Below are 14,347 nucleotides of genomic sequence, written 5' to 3'. Positions count from 1 at the left end.
GGGGGGGGGGGGGGGGGCGGCAAAGCGCAGGGTGAGCCGCCCAGACGGCCTGTGCACGCGCACGTGTGGGCCACACCTGGGAGGGAGTGAGGAGCCCGGGATCCTGGGGGCAGGGGCCCGCCCCAGCAGCCCGGATCCTAAAGACCAGCTCGAAGCTACAGGTGGTCTACTCACCCTGTTTCCTCATCTGCCAGAAGGGAACAAGAGGACTCCTCTCCGGAACCCCAGTGACCCCCAGCCCGGAACTGAAGGGTGGGGCTCCGAGGGGTCACCCGGGGAGGGAGGCCAGCCTCTCACCTGGGCCTCCTGGGCTCCAGCAGCGTCAGCAGCACCTGGATTCCGCTCACGATGACGGACTGGCTCTGCTCCCCCTCCAACATGTTGCTCAGAAGCTGCTCGATCGTCTCCTGCCTGGGGCGGGGGTGGCAAGCGTCAGGGAGGAGGGCCCCCAGATGGCTCCCCCTTCCCTCTGGACTGGGCACCACCTGCAAACCCACTTCTCCAGGGTGGCCAACAGCTGGTCAGGCTCCGGGCTGTCCTGCACTTGGATCACCTGCTCCCGGCTCAGGCGGATGATGTCGCACAGGGACTGGGATGCGTTGGAATGTTGCTGGGGACGGGGGAGACAGAGCTGACACCCCGGCCCCGCCCTGGTGTCGGGAAGCCCTACAAGCTGAAGACTGGGCACCCGCCCCCGAGGACAGAGGGTCACACAGACCCCGGGACACAAGTGCCGAGGGAGAGAACAAGAGCACCAAACACTGGGAAGGCAGAGACGACAGAGAAAAAAGGAAACCAAAGACGACTTCCTGGAAAAGGAGACACCCCACACAGACACCACACTATGCACAGTAGCTACAGAGGAGAACAACCCGGGCATCCACTAACTGGTGAACAGATAAGCAACTGTGGTCTATCCACAAACTCAAACGTTCTCTGGCCTTAGAAAAGGAGGAAGCGCTGACACACACTACAACATGGATGAACACAGACAACCTGGCGCTAAGGCAAAGAGGCCAGTCACAGAAGACCCTGCATCATGCAATCCACTTATACGAAACGTCCAGAACAGGCAAACCCAGAGACAGAAAGCAAACTGGTGGTTGGTGGGGGCCAAGCAACCACGTGGGAAATGGGGAGCGGCAGCTAATGGGTACAGGGTTTCCTTTGTGGAGTGATGAAAAATACTCTAAAATCAACGTGGCAAGGGCTGCACATCCCAGTGAACATACTAAAAGCCACTGAATCCTATATTTTAAATGGGTGAGTTATGTGATATGTAATAAAGTTGTTGCAAGATAAACAAAGAAAACCATAAGCAGGGCTCTGAGTCTAACCCAACAGGTGCTTCCAGGGCCCACCCACACAGACCCCCGACCCATGCAGACCAACCAGGTCACGGGCTGCACTTCAGAGCCCCTCACAGATGCCCTGCCGCCTGGCTCATGGCAGATACCCCTAGTCCCTCTGCCACAAAGGCCTGGACTGTCATCACTCTCCCAGGCCAGGCACTAGCTGAGTGCCTGGTGCTGACTACCTGCGCCTGTGGACCTCTGCCTGCAAGCCAGTGGGCCGGGCGGACAGACTCAGGGCTCCTGGGTGGCTTCTTTGAAGGACCGGCAGAGCTGATCCAGGCACAAGAGACAGGAAGAGCCACCAGGCCACAGAGCGAGCAACAGAGGGGAGGAGGAGAGGGGCCCCTGAGAAGGGCAGCAGCGAGGGGCCAGGGCCAAAGGACCCGCTTCAGAGCCCTGAGCCCTCAAGGGATGATGGGCCAAGCTCCTGAGAAACGTTCCATGTGTGTACACCCCTTTTCTGTTCTCAGCAGGAGCCCCCCGCTCAAATACACACAGTTCCAAATGCCTCCTTTTCTCAGCAACTCGTTTAAGAAGGGAGTGGAGGGGCAAGCTGGTGTGGGGCGGAGGCTGGAAACATCAGGTGGGTGGGCTGCACTCACATTGTCATCCTTCGATGGGTGGATCTGCTCGATGAGCCGCTGGACAATCTTCTCCTCATTGAGCCACTGGGGGTGAGAAGGTGGCGCTCCGCTCACTGACCCCGCTCCTGCCGCCCGCCCCGCCCAGCTGCCCCGCCGCGGCCCCCCCAGCACTCACGTTGACCACGTCCTGCCTCAGCTGCGGCCGCTCTACGCAGGTGAGGAGGCGCAGCAGGAGGTCCATGATGGCGGAGGTGCCGATGTGCCGCAGCAGCAGGTCCACAAAATCGTCCTTCTTCCGCAGGAAGGACACGAGCTAGGGACACAGGGACCGGACGTCAGCGCGGGCCCGGGCCTACGCCCACCCTCCCACCCTCCTTGGGGCCCCAGGCACCTGGTCGGTCTTGCGGTTGATGAGGACGCCCATGACCTTGCTGAAGAAGCTGGCCAGCAGCGGGTTGAGTCTGCCGCTGCTCTGCAGGAAGCCATAAAGCCGGTGCAGGAGGGACTCGTCCGCACCCAGCGCGTCGTTGATCTGGGGCACGTCCAACGTCAGGATCTCGCAGGCCACGCTGGGGTACCTGACATACCCGGAAAGGGCCAGGGAGGGCACGGTGGGGGCGGAGGCCAAACCACCCCGCCTCCCAGTCGCAGCCCACTCATGCTCCCCACCCCCCAAGGCAGCATCCAGCCTCCTGAGCCTGGACCTGACCCCCTATCAACACCTGTCCCTCTAGTCCCTCTACCCCCAACCCTCCAGTCTGACCCAGGCCCAGCCCTGATGACCCTTCTAAAATCCAACCTCATCCCCTCACCTCCTTGCACAGACAGGGAGAGGACTGCCCCACCCAGTGTGCCACCCAGGGCCCTGGGGGACCACAACCTTCTCCAGCTCTGCCCCATAAACTGTAAGGCCTCTGGGAAGCAGGTTCCTTGAGGCACAGCAGGGACCCCAGGGGCAGCTCGGCACAGGTGTCAGAATGGAGGCTCCCTGCTACTATGAGCAAAAGCCCAGTCCACGGGGCCACTGGACACGCTCAAGGGGGTACAGAGGCCAGGCGAACAAAGCAAAGAAGGGATAAGACACACGTGGGGGCAGGTAAGTGACAGATGAACACTGGGGGACACAGGGGACACTCTGCTGGCCCCCCAGAGGTCCCCACTGTGCACCAGGCCCCACACTAAGCAGCTGGCAGCACCTCACAGACCCCCACTTCACAAAGGGCAAAGTGAGGAGAAGCAGTCACCCCCTCCCCATGTGGCTCAAGACCTCCAGGGACAGAAGATGCAGAGCTCGTAAGGACCACCTGCGTGTCTATAGTGTGAGGGGACAGGGAGAGGGCAACACCAGGGAACCAAGAGGATTGTCCAGGACAGACTGAGCAGGGCTCAAGAAGGGCAGCAAAGGGACTTCTCTGGTGGTGCAGTGGTTAAGAATCCACCTGCCAATGCAGGGGACACGGGTTCGAGTCCTGGTCTGGGAAGATCCCACATGCCGCAGAGTAACTAAGCCCATGCTTAGTTACAGCGGCAACAAGAGAAGCCACTGCAACGAAAAGCCCGTGCATCGCAACGAAGAGTAGCACCTGCACCCGCTTGCCACAACTAGAGAAAGCCCACGCACAGCAATGAAGACCCAACACAGCCAAAAATAAATAAATAAATAAATAAAAAAGAAGGGCAGCAGAGACCAGGGCAGACAGAAGCCTCCCGTCATGGAGACGATTCCTACTGACCCTCAACAGGGCCCTGCCCTCTTCGCCCACCCTCCCTGGCACACCCAAGGGCCCTATGGTGGGAGGGAAGGGCAGAAGAGCATGGGGGAGGGGGCACAGGCACACCCTTAGCACCTGGCGTCATGCTGGGCACTGGGGATGTGGGGGGTGAGGGGGCAGGCCTCACGCTGCCCATACTCCAAAAAGGGAACAAAAATCCAACTGAATAAACCATGGAAATAAAGTGGGGGTGGGGTGTGGGCCAATGAAACACACTGCCCAAACACGGTGCCCCTAACGGCTGGGGAAGGGTCCGCGGGTTCGTTCTGCCCACCCCTCCATCTGGGAGATATCTGGGAAGTCCCGTAACAAAAACGGGAGTCAACAATGTCCACAGCAAGTCGGGGTGTCCCACCGTGGGGGACCGACAGGGCGGGGCTCACTTGTAGCGCAGCCGCTCCTCGCCGCTGGCCGGCGGCTCCTGGGTGACCCAGGCCACCATGGCCTGCAGGTGTGGCGGCTGCAGCAGAAAGTCCAGCAGCTTTCGGTTGATGACCTTGCACTCCTGCAGCACGTCCTCCTCGTCCAGCAGCTCGGGCAGGCTCAGGTCGTCCCGCTCCAGCAACGTGTCGAGGTGCGAGCTCGTGTGCAGGTCAAACTTCCAAAACATGGCGCCCTGCGGGCAGGGGCTGTCACACGTGGGGTCCGACCCCGCCCGCTTCCCTCCACCTCCCAGCCTACGAGGACCACCCTATGGGTGACTGTCCTGTCCACTGCCGAGCCCCCAGGCCTGGGGAAGACCCCCGGGTGCGACCACACACAGGCCCCGTGGAAAACAGCCCCGACGCTGTGCACGGAGCCGCCATGATCCTGTCCCCCGCAGGGCCTGTGTCCACTGTCCCCACATCTAGGCTGGAACTGTGCTCATCCTGGAACCTCTGGCATCAGACTCGCTTCAATCTGCATTGCCGAACAAATTAAAATGCCCCATGACAGCCAGCACGGTTGCCATCCAGCCCAGCAATCTCCGTGCTGTGTGCAGGGTGTGCGGTAGGGGCAGAGGGAGGAAGGTCTGCGACGTCTCCAGGCTGTGGCCGCTGCCTGGACACCACACACACACACACACCCCAAGCCCCCGTACCCAGTGCCATGACAGGAAGAAGAAAAGTTTGAGGGGAGGGGGTGGCAGCTCCCAGAACAGCCGCTGCCCGGGGCCAAAAGGAACCAGGACAGGGAACCACCTTAGCAGGGAGGACGGAAAGCCAGCGCCCAGCACTGGAGGATGGCAGCTCGCTGGCCAGCACTGGAGACCCTGTACGCCTGGCTGTGGCCCACCCCACCCGGCACTGGCCTTAGGGCCATCTCGGGTGTAGCACTGACTAGGTGCCAGGGGGGTCCAAGCCCTCGACCAGCAGGGATTTGGCTGCTCCTCTGAAGATTTCTACAGGCTCCCAGCGTCGACCACCGGGTAGAGACCCGCCCTGAGCTGGCCGCCAGTTCCCAGGTCACTTGCTGCCCACTCAGGTTCCCTATGCGCCGGGTGCTGTGCCTATGGCCCTTGGGAGGGGCTGTGGTCACCCCACTGTATGGGCAACCACACCCGGGTAAGCTGGGCCCCCCAAGCACCGTGCGGGCGCTGACCAGAGCTCACGCACGTCAGCCACCTTGTGGAGACCACCTGAAGCAGAGACCACTGAAGACAGACCCAGAGACCAGGATGCCCCTCCTGGAACCTCCCAGATGCGCACGCCAGTCCCTCTCCTACAAAGCCCTCCCTTGCCGTTTCTGGCCCACACCATCCCAACCACGGAGAGCATGCTTGCCAGATGGGGCACCAGCCCAGGGGAGAAAGACGCTCGACTCGGGAAGCAGCTGGGGCTGAAAGCGGGGCAGAGCTGGGTGGCACGTGTGGCCGTGGGCAGGAGACTGGCCTTCTGCCCCTCGGTTCCTTCAAGACGCCACCGGCACCCAGCTCTCCCTTCCAGCCTCCTCAGGAGCCTCACTTATCTCCTCCCAGCCCTCAGGGTGACTTCTCAGTGACTGGGAACAAGTGGCTCTAAATCTGCAATCCCTGCCAGGACTCATGTCAGTTCCTAAGCCCTGGCCACCTACGGTTAAAGGTGGAGTGGACGAGCCATGACCTCGGGAGACAGCAGCAGACACCGACCCCAGACAGTGGGTGGGCATAGGGGGCACTTGAGGGCCCCCAGTCCCACAGGCCTCATGGGTCCTGTCCGACAGCATGCCGGGACCACCCCCTTAGCCCTGCACCCCACTCCACTCAGGACGCTTTTCTGAAACACAAACGTGAGCACTTCATGCTTGTCCCCCCAGGAGACCCTGAGGTGGCTCCCCCGTCTCCGCACGAAGACCCTGAGGGCCCCTGACCATCTCCTGGCGCTCCCCACCCAGGACCTCCTGCTCTTCAGCACTCACCGTCCCAGTCCTGTCTGAGTATGTGCACCAGGCTTTTCACACCTGCCACCCCCTTGGCCAACCCACCTCCACGTGTGTGCCGAGCCCAGGCCACGTCCCCTGGTACCACCCTGTCCCCGAGCAAGCTCTGGCCTGGCTGCTCACATGTCGCCCCGCGACTGCCCTTTCAGGGCGCATCTCCTTCAGAGCCTGCGGCCCCCTGAGAAGCCTCTTGTGTGACGTCACTGCCTCCAGCCCTAGGCCTCTGGGTCTGCGGGAATGGGGGCATACTGCGGACAACACGCCAGACACATGAAGTGGACAAACCACGTTAGCTGCACCCCCGACACCGTTCCCAGGCCCACACAGCCATTATCTCAATCTACCCTCACAATCCCCCCAAGGAAGGAACCGATGGCCCCATTTTACAGGTGAGGAAACTGAAGTACACAGAGGTGTGGGGGCTGGTGAACTGTGGAGGTGGCACCCAAACCCCAGGAGGCAATTGCTCAGGGTGCAGGGCCTCATCCCATTCACTGGTGCCCAGCCACTGCCAATGAACACTCACAAAATAAGTGAGTGAGCTCAGGCCCAAGGTGGTTGCCAGCACTGGCTCTGCCCTGGCTACGGCCTTCCCTAACCTGGCTCTCACCAGCTGACACACTCAGGGAGCTGAAGGCCAGCTCTTTCCTGCTCCCTGCGGGGCTTAGCGAAACGCTCAGCCTCAAGTCTAGCACTTACTCAGTGGACATCTCTGAGTTCAGGGAGGAAGGCTGGGCCAGATCCCTCACAGCCTATACAGCCCTTACGCTAAATGTGCCCTGATAGGATGGTGGACAACGCAGAGAGAACCTTCCTTGCTGGGCTGCTGTGAGCACCCTGGACAGCACCTAGCACGGTACCTGGCATGCAATTTGTGCTCAGAAACACTGACTGAAAGACACCCCAAGTTTTCCCACGGACCCTGCTCCTGAGGCAGGAAGCTGACATACCTGTCAGGGAATCAGTAAAGGGACCCGCTCCCACCCTGTCTCCCCTAGCCACACTCAGAGGCTCCCTATAAACCACAGTCACAGGTCGTCTGGGGTGGGGTAGGGGTGACCACCAGGGCAGGCACGCTGGGGATGGGAGGAAGGAGAGTGGGCTGAACCCGGTGCCGAACGTGGGTCCCTGTGTCGGAGTGAGGACCACTGCTCCAAAAGGAAATCAAGGCAGCACCCCCGGCTCTGCAAGTGCTCAGAGACCTGCCTTTGCACGAGGGCAATTCCCCACTTCTGCCCAGTTCCCAGACCTCTAAGGGACCCTTCCACCGTCCTCTTCACTTCAAGACACAGCCGGGCCTGGATCTGTTTCCTGAGCTAGGTGGATCTGGGACCAGAATCACTTCAAGGGGCAGCCACTGCTGGGCCCAAGGGACAAGGAGCTCGCCATGGCGAGAACACCACCTCTTTCTACATCACAGACTTGTGCGGCGATAAGGAGACCAGAGAGGTCAAAAGGCCACCCAGGTGGAATGAACAAAGCCAATCACCAAAGACTACGTCGTATATTTCCATTTACATGAAACATCCAGAAAAGGCAAATCCATAGAGACAGAAAGCGGATTAGTGGTTTTCAGGAGCTGGTAGACATGGGGGGTGGGGGGGAAGAACTGCTAGAGGGTATGGGGTTTCCTTTTTTTTTTTTTTTTTTTTTTTTTTCCTTGCGTTATGCGGGCCTCTCACTGTTGTGGCCTCTCCCATTTGCGGAGCACAGGCTCCGGACGCGCAGGCTCAGTGGCCATGGCTCACGGGCCCAGCCGCTCCGCGGCATGTGGGATCTTCCCGAAACGGGGCACGAACCCGCGTCTCCTGCATCGGCAGGCGGACTCTCAAGCACTGCGCCACCAGGGAAGCCCTGGGGTTTCCTTTTGGGGAAAGGATGTTCTAAAAAAAAAAGTTCTAAAACCAACTGTATACAACTTTATTTGTCAATGATAGCTCAATTTTAAAAATCCATTGTAGGACCTCCCTGGTGGCGCAGTGGTTAAGAATCCACCTGCCAATGCAGGGGACATGGGTTTCAGCCCTGGTCCAGGAAGATCCCACATGCCGCAGAGCAACTAAGCCCGTGCGCCACAACTACTGAAGCCCGCGCACTCTAGGGCCTGTGTGCCGCAACTACTGAGCCCGTGCGCCTACAGCCTGTGCTCCACAACAAGAGAAGCCACCACAGTGAGAAGCCCGCGCACTGCAACGAAGAGCAGCCCCCGCTCGCCACAACTAGAGAAAGCCCACGCACAGCAATGAAGACCCAATGCAGCCAAAAAAAAAAAAAAAAGAAAGAAAGAAATGGTTAAGCCACAAAATGTCTGGATTAGGATATACTGTCAAAATGGAAAGGAATAAAAAAGTCTATAATAGTCATTAAAATTTGAAAAAAAAAATCCATTGTGGTGACTGATGGTTGCATAACTCTGAATAGACCAGAAACTGTTTAACTGTGCACTTTAAATGAATAAGTCATATATGGTGTATGAATTACATCTCAACCAGAAAACCGTTATCAAAAACAAAACCAAAGCTGCCTGAGGCTGCTGTGACAGAGCCAGGCCTTGGCCTTGCTCTGCATCCAAGACACCCCGAACTGACAAGCCGCCAGGGCAGAGTCGAGGCTGAGGCGTGAAGGCTCCGCCTCGGGAGCACACCCAGGTCTCCCCTCACTGCCAGTGCTGTCCCTGAGCTAAGCAGGCCCCCCAGAGCTGGGGGACAGGGCCCTGCAACCCCTTCAGAGAACCTGTGCACCTGCATGGCACTGTATCTCTAATCAAGACGACTAGGTACAGCACTGTTATTATTCCAATTTGATAGCTGAGGAGATGGGGACCCGCAGGGGTCGAGCCACAGCAGAACCAGGACTCAGTGCCCTCTCCAGAGCACAGGAGGAAATTCTCAAGGCTGAGGCACGCCCACACACTTCCAAAGCATCTGGAGACACGGGCACAGGCTTCACTCCTTCCACCCCACCCCTCCCACCTGCTTCGGACAGCAGGTAGGACTTCCCTCCCAAAGCTAGCTTGCCAGAGAACGGAGAATGGAGAGCAGGTGCGGTGCGGGGGCTGGGGGGTGTGGACTCCAGCGGCCTCAGAAACCAGGTGGCCCCTTAACTCTCAGAACCTCAGGTCCCTCCTCTGAAAATCAGAGAAGGCTGCAAAGATCAGATGCAGTCAAGTGGTAGTCAGTATCCTACAAACATCAGGTCTCAAGCTCTACGCAGAACAAAGATGCAGATACAGAAGTGGAAAAAAGAAAACAGAAAAAAGAGAAAAACACTTTCCTCCGCCACAAACTCTCAATTCACTCTAGCCTCAAGTCCTGACAGTCAATCCCACCTTCCACTTAATGGAACTTCCTGGAAGCCCTGGGAACTGGACAGGAGAGGTGGCTTTCATTCTTACTCTCTAAGGGGGTGAACATGGGCAGGCACTTGGCATCCAAATGCCTTGTTTCCTCATCTGTGAAATGGGGGCACAGCCATCAGGAAGGGCCATTTTATGAGAACAGCTGGGTCAGGCCAGTGGTCCTGATACAGCAGGCGCTCAGCAGGTGTTGGTCTTTCCTATCTGTCCCTGAGGCCAGGCTAGAGCCTGCACACTTCTGAGCAGGAGGGAAGGAACAGCCACTACCCAGAGTGACGACGCTAAAAACAGAAGACCTGAGGAAATGCCCCATTTGCCTGAGTGACCGAGGTCACTAAGTGCTCTGGTGGGCGCCATACACCCTGCCACCCCCACTCGTTGCAACTTTTAGTGAACTTCAAGAAAACGGAAGTGACTACCTACTGGTTTTTAGCGACCGTTTGAAAACCACGACTCTGGCTGCAAACGGAAGAAGGGGAAACTGTAAATGAGAAAGGAAGCCATTAAAAACGAAAACTACCTCTCTCTCTGCCAGCTCTGCACCATCGCCCCAGGTTTCCTGCTTTGCTGCGTTGTTCTCAGGCCTCCGACACCAGCTGCCCCTCTCAGGAGCCTGCCAGCCCCTGGCCCTGCCTGGGCTCAGAGAGGGCCCGACTGCAGCTCCCACAGAGCGTCCCCACTGCCGCTGCTGCCACCGTCCATCCAAACACAGCCCCACCTGCAAGGGAGCCTGTGGGCTGATCCTTTATCTGCCACCCCTTTCTCGCCTGCCCTGGCCCTGAAGCACCCGGAAGTGGAGGTCAAGTGTGAAGAGGCCTCTGGGAGGGCCTTGGGGCGGCCACCTGAGATGACCAGAGACTCCAACATTGGGAGAGGCCAGCTCAGGCCTGCTGCCGCTGCTGCCCTCAGCCACCACAGGCCAACAGGCCCCTAAAGAGACAGCGGCCAGGCGAGCCGCAGGAGGGGAGAACCTGCTGCTGGTTGGCCAGCCCCCAGCCCCTTGCAGGGCCCAGCAGGTCAGAGGACAGCGAAACCACCACCCTCTAACTGCCCCCCGTCCGTCAGCTCTCAGCCAAATCTGAAATGAAATGGGGGTGGGGGACTTCCAATTCCAGGAAGGGGACAATGGATAACAGCAGGACCCAACACAGACCCAGCAAGGTAAGCAGCGGGACATCCATTTGGAAGTAGGGGCCGCAGAAGCCAGAGGAGAGGGACCTGGCCAAGGCCACACGGGACGATGGGCTGAAACTTTACTGTGGCTCATCCTTCCCATGGGGGGGCTGGGGGGTGGGAAGGCAGCAGTTAGGGGCAACACCTCCCACCACTCTGGCGCTAGACCACACCTGCCCAGGGAAGGTGGCAGCTCTGGTCCAACCCCAGAGGATGGAACAATTAGGAAACAGAAGAGAATGGGATACCCGGCCAAGGACTGAGGAGGGGCCCGAAAGCTCCCATTCAGTGCCATCTCCCGGATGGGTTCAAAGGGGAAAAGAGCAACGAATAGATTTTGAAATAGCTCTTGAAAAACAGAGGGCAGGAGTGAGTGTTATAGGGTGATCCAAAGTCAGAAAGGCCTGAGTTCCAATCTGCCTCTCCAAACTCCAATCTCTGGGGCCTTAGACCAGGGACCTCACTCCACTAAGCCTCAGTCTCTTCCCTGAGAGACACCTCACGGTCACTGTAAGACGGCACTTCCCATGGGAAGATCCACAAAACCAGTGTTCGGGGGGGGACCATGGTTCAGCCTGGAAAGGAAGGTGTGTCCCCACCCCCCAGGTACTGAGCCTGCCCAAGCTCCCTTTCGGAGCCCGGCAATGCGGGGAAGGCTTCTGGTTTCCACCAGGGTGTCCAGGCCTCTCTCACCTCATCTCTTGCTGCAACCCGCATGGCGCTCAACACTCCTGCCACACCTGACTGCTCGGCTGCTCCCTCTGCCTTCCCTCCAGCTCTCTGGGCCTGACTAGCTAGCTCCTCGTGGGTCCTTCAGGCTTCAGCACAGACACCACTTCCTCCAGGAAGCCTCCCCTGACTGCGTTAGAGGCCTTCTGCACACTTGCACAGCTCCCGTGGTCACACTACGGATGGCATCCAAGCGCTCTGCAACAGGACTCGCCTGTTCGGTCGCCTGCCTCCCGTAGCAAGATGCCAGTTTCCCGGGACCTAGCATAAGGCCAAGCCCACAGCTAGAAATACTTCTCTTCTTTAACTTATTTTATTGAAGTCTAGTTGATTTACAATGTTGTATTCATTTCTGCCGTACGGCAAAGTGACTCAGTTATACATACATACACATTCCACTTCATATTCTTTCCCATTATGGTTTATCCCAGGACACTGAATATAGCTCCCTGTGTTATACAATAGGGCCTTGTTGTTTTTGACATACTTCTTGAACTGATGAAAACTGGAGTCCAGAGGGGAAAGGCGACCTGCTATGGTCACCTGGCCATGGATCCTGGAAAAACATTGGGTGGGGGGGTGGGTGGGTGGGTTGGGGGGAGACCAGCAGATTCTCCTTTACTGGAAAGCAACAGTAGGTATCCCAACAAAACTAACTACTAAAAACACAAAAGTAAATGAAAGTACACAACTCAGAACATACAGCTGCTCACAGTAGCAAGAAAGCAAATAAGCCACAAGGATACAACACCCATGCAAGAAAGCAGTTTCTCCACTGCAGCACTACTGACAGCTGGGCTGGAAAACACCGTGTTGTGGGGGGCTGTCTTCTGCACTGGAGGGGGTCGAGCAGCATCCCTGGCCTCCACCCACAAGATGCCAGTAGCATCCCCTGAGCTGTAACAACTAAAAATGTCTCCCACCGTTAGTAAACGTCCCCTGGGGGATACCATCGCCCCCCCGCCCCCGAGTTGAGAACCACTGCAATGGATAATCCCAAACTAGATAATAACCCTAAAAGCTCCTCATCCTGGTGCACTTCCTGTGCCTTGCTTTCTGCTACAGGCTTCTACAAACAGCAGCTGAATTCCCAGAACCACCCTATGAGGACAGCACTGACATCAGTGCCACTCTACACCCCACTGAAGTTTCTTCTTTACAACTCTGAAGCCCATCCCACACCTGACAACACATCTTCCTTTCCAGAAACATCCTGCCTTTCAGGCTGGTGTTGCCAGTAACAACTGTGTCCTCGGCACTGACGTACAGGTATGTAAAACATCCAGCAAGAAAGACCCTAACCGGGTCACGTTCAAGGGCCTGGACAAGCAGTCTGACCAAGGTATTCCGCCCGCACTCCCAGCACATCTGCACCGCAGGTGCGCAGACTACTCCTGGGTTCCCACCTTCACACATCTGCACGTGCTGTTCCTTCCACCCAGAAGGCCCTTCTTCCCACTTTCCATCTGTCAACTCCTACTCACCCTTCCTAGATAGAAAAAGCCACCTGAGCCAGTCTCACCAGTCCCTCTGCTCTGTGGCCTCCACAACACCCTGAGTTACCTCTGTCACTACACCAGCAACGGTGACTGTCCGGCTCTGCCTTTGTTTCCCCCGGGGCAGGGCCTGGGCTGGTCCCTCCCTCCCTCTGTGCCCTCAGCTGGCCTCACCTCACAGAAAGGGGACGGAGTGGTGGCTGCTCCACAGAAGCCTGGCTCCCTGCCCTCCTCACAGCCCGACACAGCAGGGCGGGGAGCCATGGCCAGGGTGAAAGCCTGACTACTCTAGTGTCCTGAGCCCAGGGTGAGAGTCAGAGCCCACGAGTCTACGAAGCAGGCATGGAAGGAGGGGGTGAGGCAGAGAGAGGGAGGGCAAGGGGTGTCCTGGGGAAGGGTCTGCGGGGGAGTGGGCCAGAGGGGAAGGGAGTGGGGGTGGAAGCCCAGGGGCTTAGGGGGGTCAGAGGGGGAAGACACTAAAAAACTACAGGGGGCACCTGTGGAATCACAGGAGGTGAGGAGGGAGGAGGCAGGGCACGAGGTGAGGGAGGGGAATGTGGTAAAAAGAGACACTGAGGCAGGGGAATGGGCCTGAGAGGGGAAGGAAGTGTGGTCTGGAGGAGGAGAGACTAGGAGACTAGCGGGGCTGAGGGGGAGAGAGACAGGAGACTTGGGGGGCTGAGGGGGAGATAGGAGACTGGGGGGCTGAGAGGGAGATAGGAGACTAGGGGGGCGGAAGGGGAGAGACTAGGAGACTTGGGGGGCTGAGGGGGAGATAGGAGACTGGGGGGCTGAGAGGGAGATAGGAGACTAGGGGGGCGGAAGGGGAGAGACTAGGAGACTTGGGGGGCTGAGGGGGAGATAGGAGACTGGGGGGCTGAGAGGGAGATAGGAGACTAGGGGGGCGGAAGGGGAGAGACTAGGAGACTTGGGGGGCTGAGGGGGAGATAGGAGACTGGGGGGCTGAGAGGGAGATAGGAGACTAGGGGGGCGGAAGGGGAGAGACTAGGAGACTTGGGGGGCTGAGGGGGAGATAGGAGACTGGGGGGCTGAGAGGGAGATAGGAGACTAGGGGGGCGGAAGGGGAGAGACTAGGAGACTTGGGGGGCTGAGGGGGAGATAGGAGACTGGGGGGCTGAGAGGGAGATAGGAGACTAGGGGGGCGGAAGGGGAGAGACTAGGAGACTTGGGGGGCTGAGGGGGAGAGACACTAGGAGACTAGGGGGGATCAGGGGGAGAGAGACAGGAGACTAGGCGACCTGGGGCGCTGAGAGGGATGGATCGGGGGTGGGGAGCCCCCACGGACGAGGGACAGGTTCCGAAGGAGAAGGGGTGAAGAGACTCGAGGGATACCTGGGCGGGGCACTCGGGGGAGGGGAGGGTGACTCGGGTGCTTGGACTGCGGGGAGACTCCCAGTACGGCCCGCTCACCTGCGCGGGGGGGCGGCGGCTCCTCGCACTCGGGGCTCATCGGGGCGCCCCCCCC

General features: G+C 58.7%; 1 protein-coding gene across 1 annotated transcript in view; it reads right to left on the bottom strand.

Annotated features, from left to right (window-relative positions):
• Positions 1-14,322, bottom strand: part of PPP6R1 (protein phosphatase 6 regulatory subunit 1) — a 24,917-nt gene extending 10,595 nt beyond the window's left edge. The window contains exons 1-7 of the mRNA XM_007468047.1: positions 14,293-14,322; positions 4,095-4,327; positions 2,331-2,517; positions 2,115-2,252; positions 1,958-2,023; positions 498-610; positions 298-411 (exon numbers count right to left, since the gene is read on the bottom strand). Coding sequence (XP_007468109.1) covers positions 298-411; positions 498-610; positions 1,958-2,023; positions 2,115-2,252; positions 2,331-2,517; positions 4,095-4,321 — 845 coding nt within the window. The 5' untranslated portion in view covers positions 4,322-4,327; positions 14,293-14,322. The remainder of the gene's footprint in view (positions 1-297; positions 412-497; positions 611-1,957; positions 2,024-2,114; positions 2,253-2,330; positions 2,518-4,094; positions 4,328-14,292) is intronic.
• Positions 14,323-14,347: the final 25 nt, after the last annotated feature.

The sequence above is a fragment of the Lipotes vexillifer genome, unplaced genomic scaffold (assembly GCF_000442215.2).
Source record: "Lipotes vexillifer unplaced genomic scaffold, Lipotes_vexillifer_v1.1 scaffold1223, whole genome shotgun sequence".
Taxonomy (NCBI): Eukaryota; Metazoa; Chordata; class Mammalia; order Artiodactyla; family Lipotidae; genus Lipotes; species Lipotes vexillifer.
This window is presented reverse-complemented; position numbering and strand designations above follow the sequence as displayed.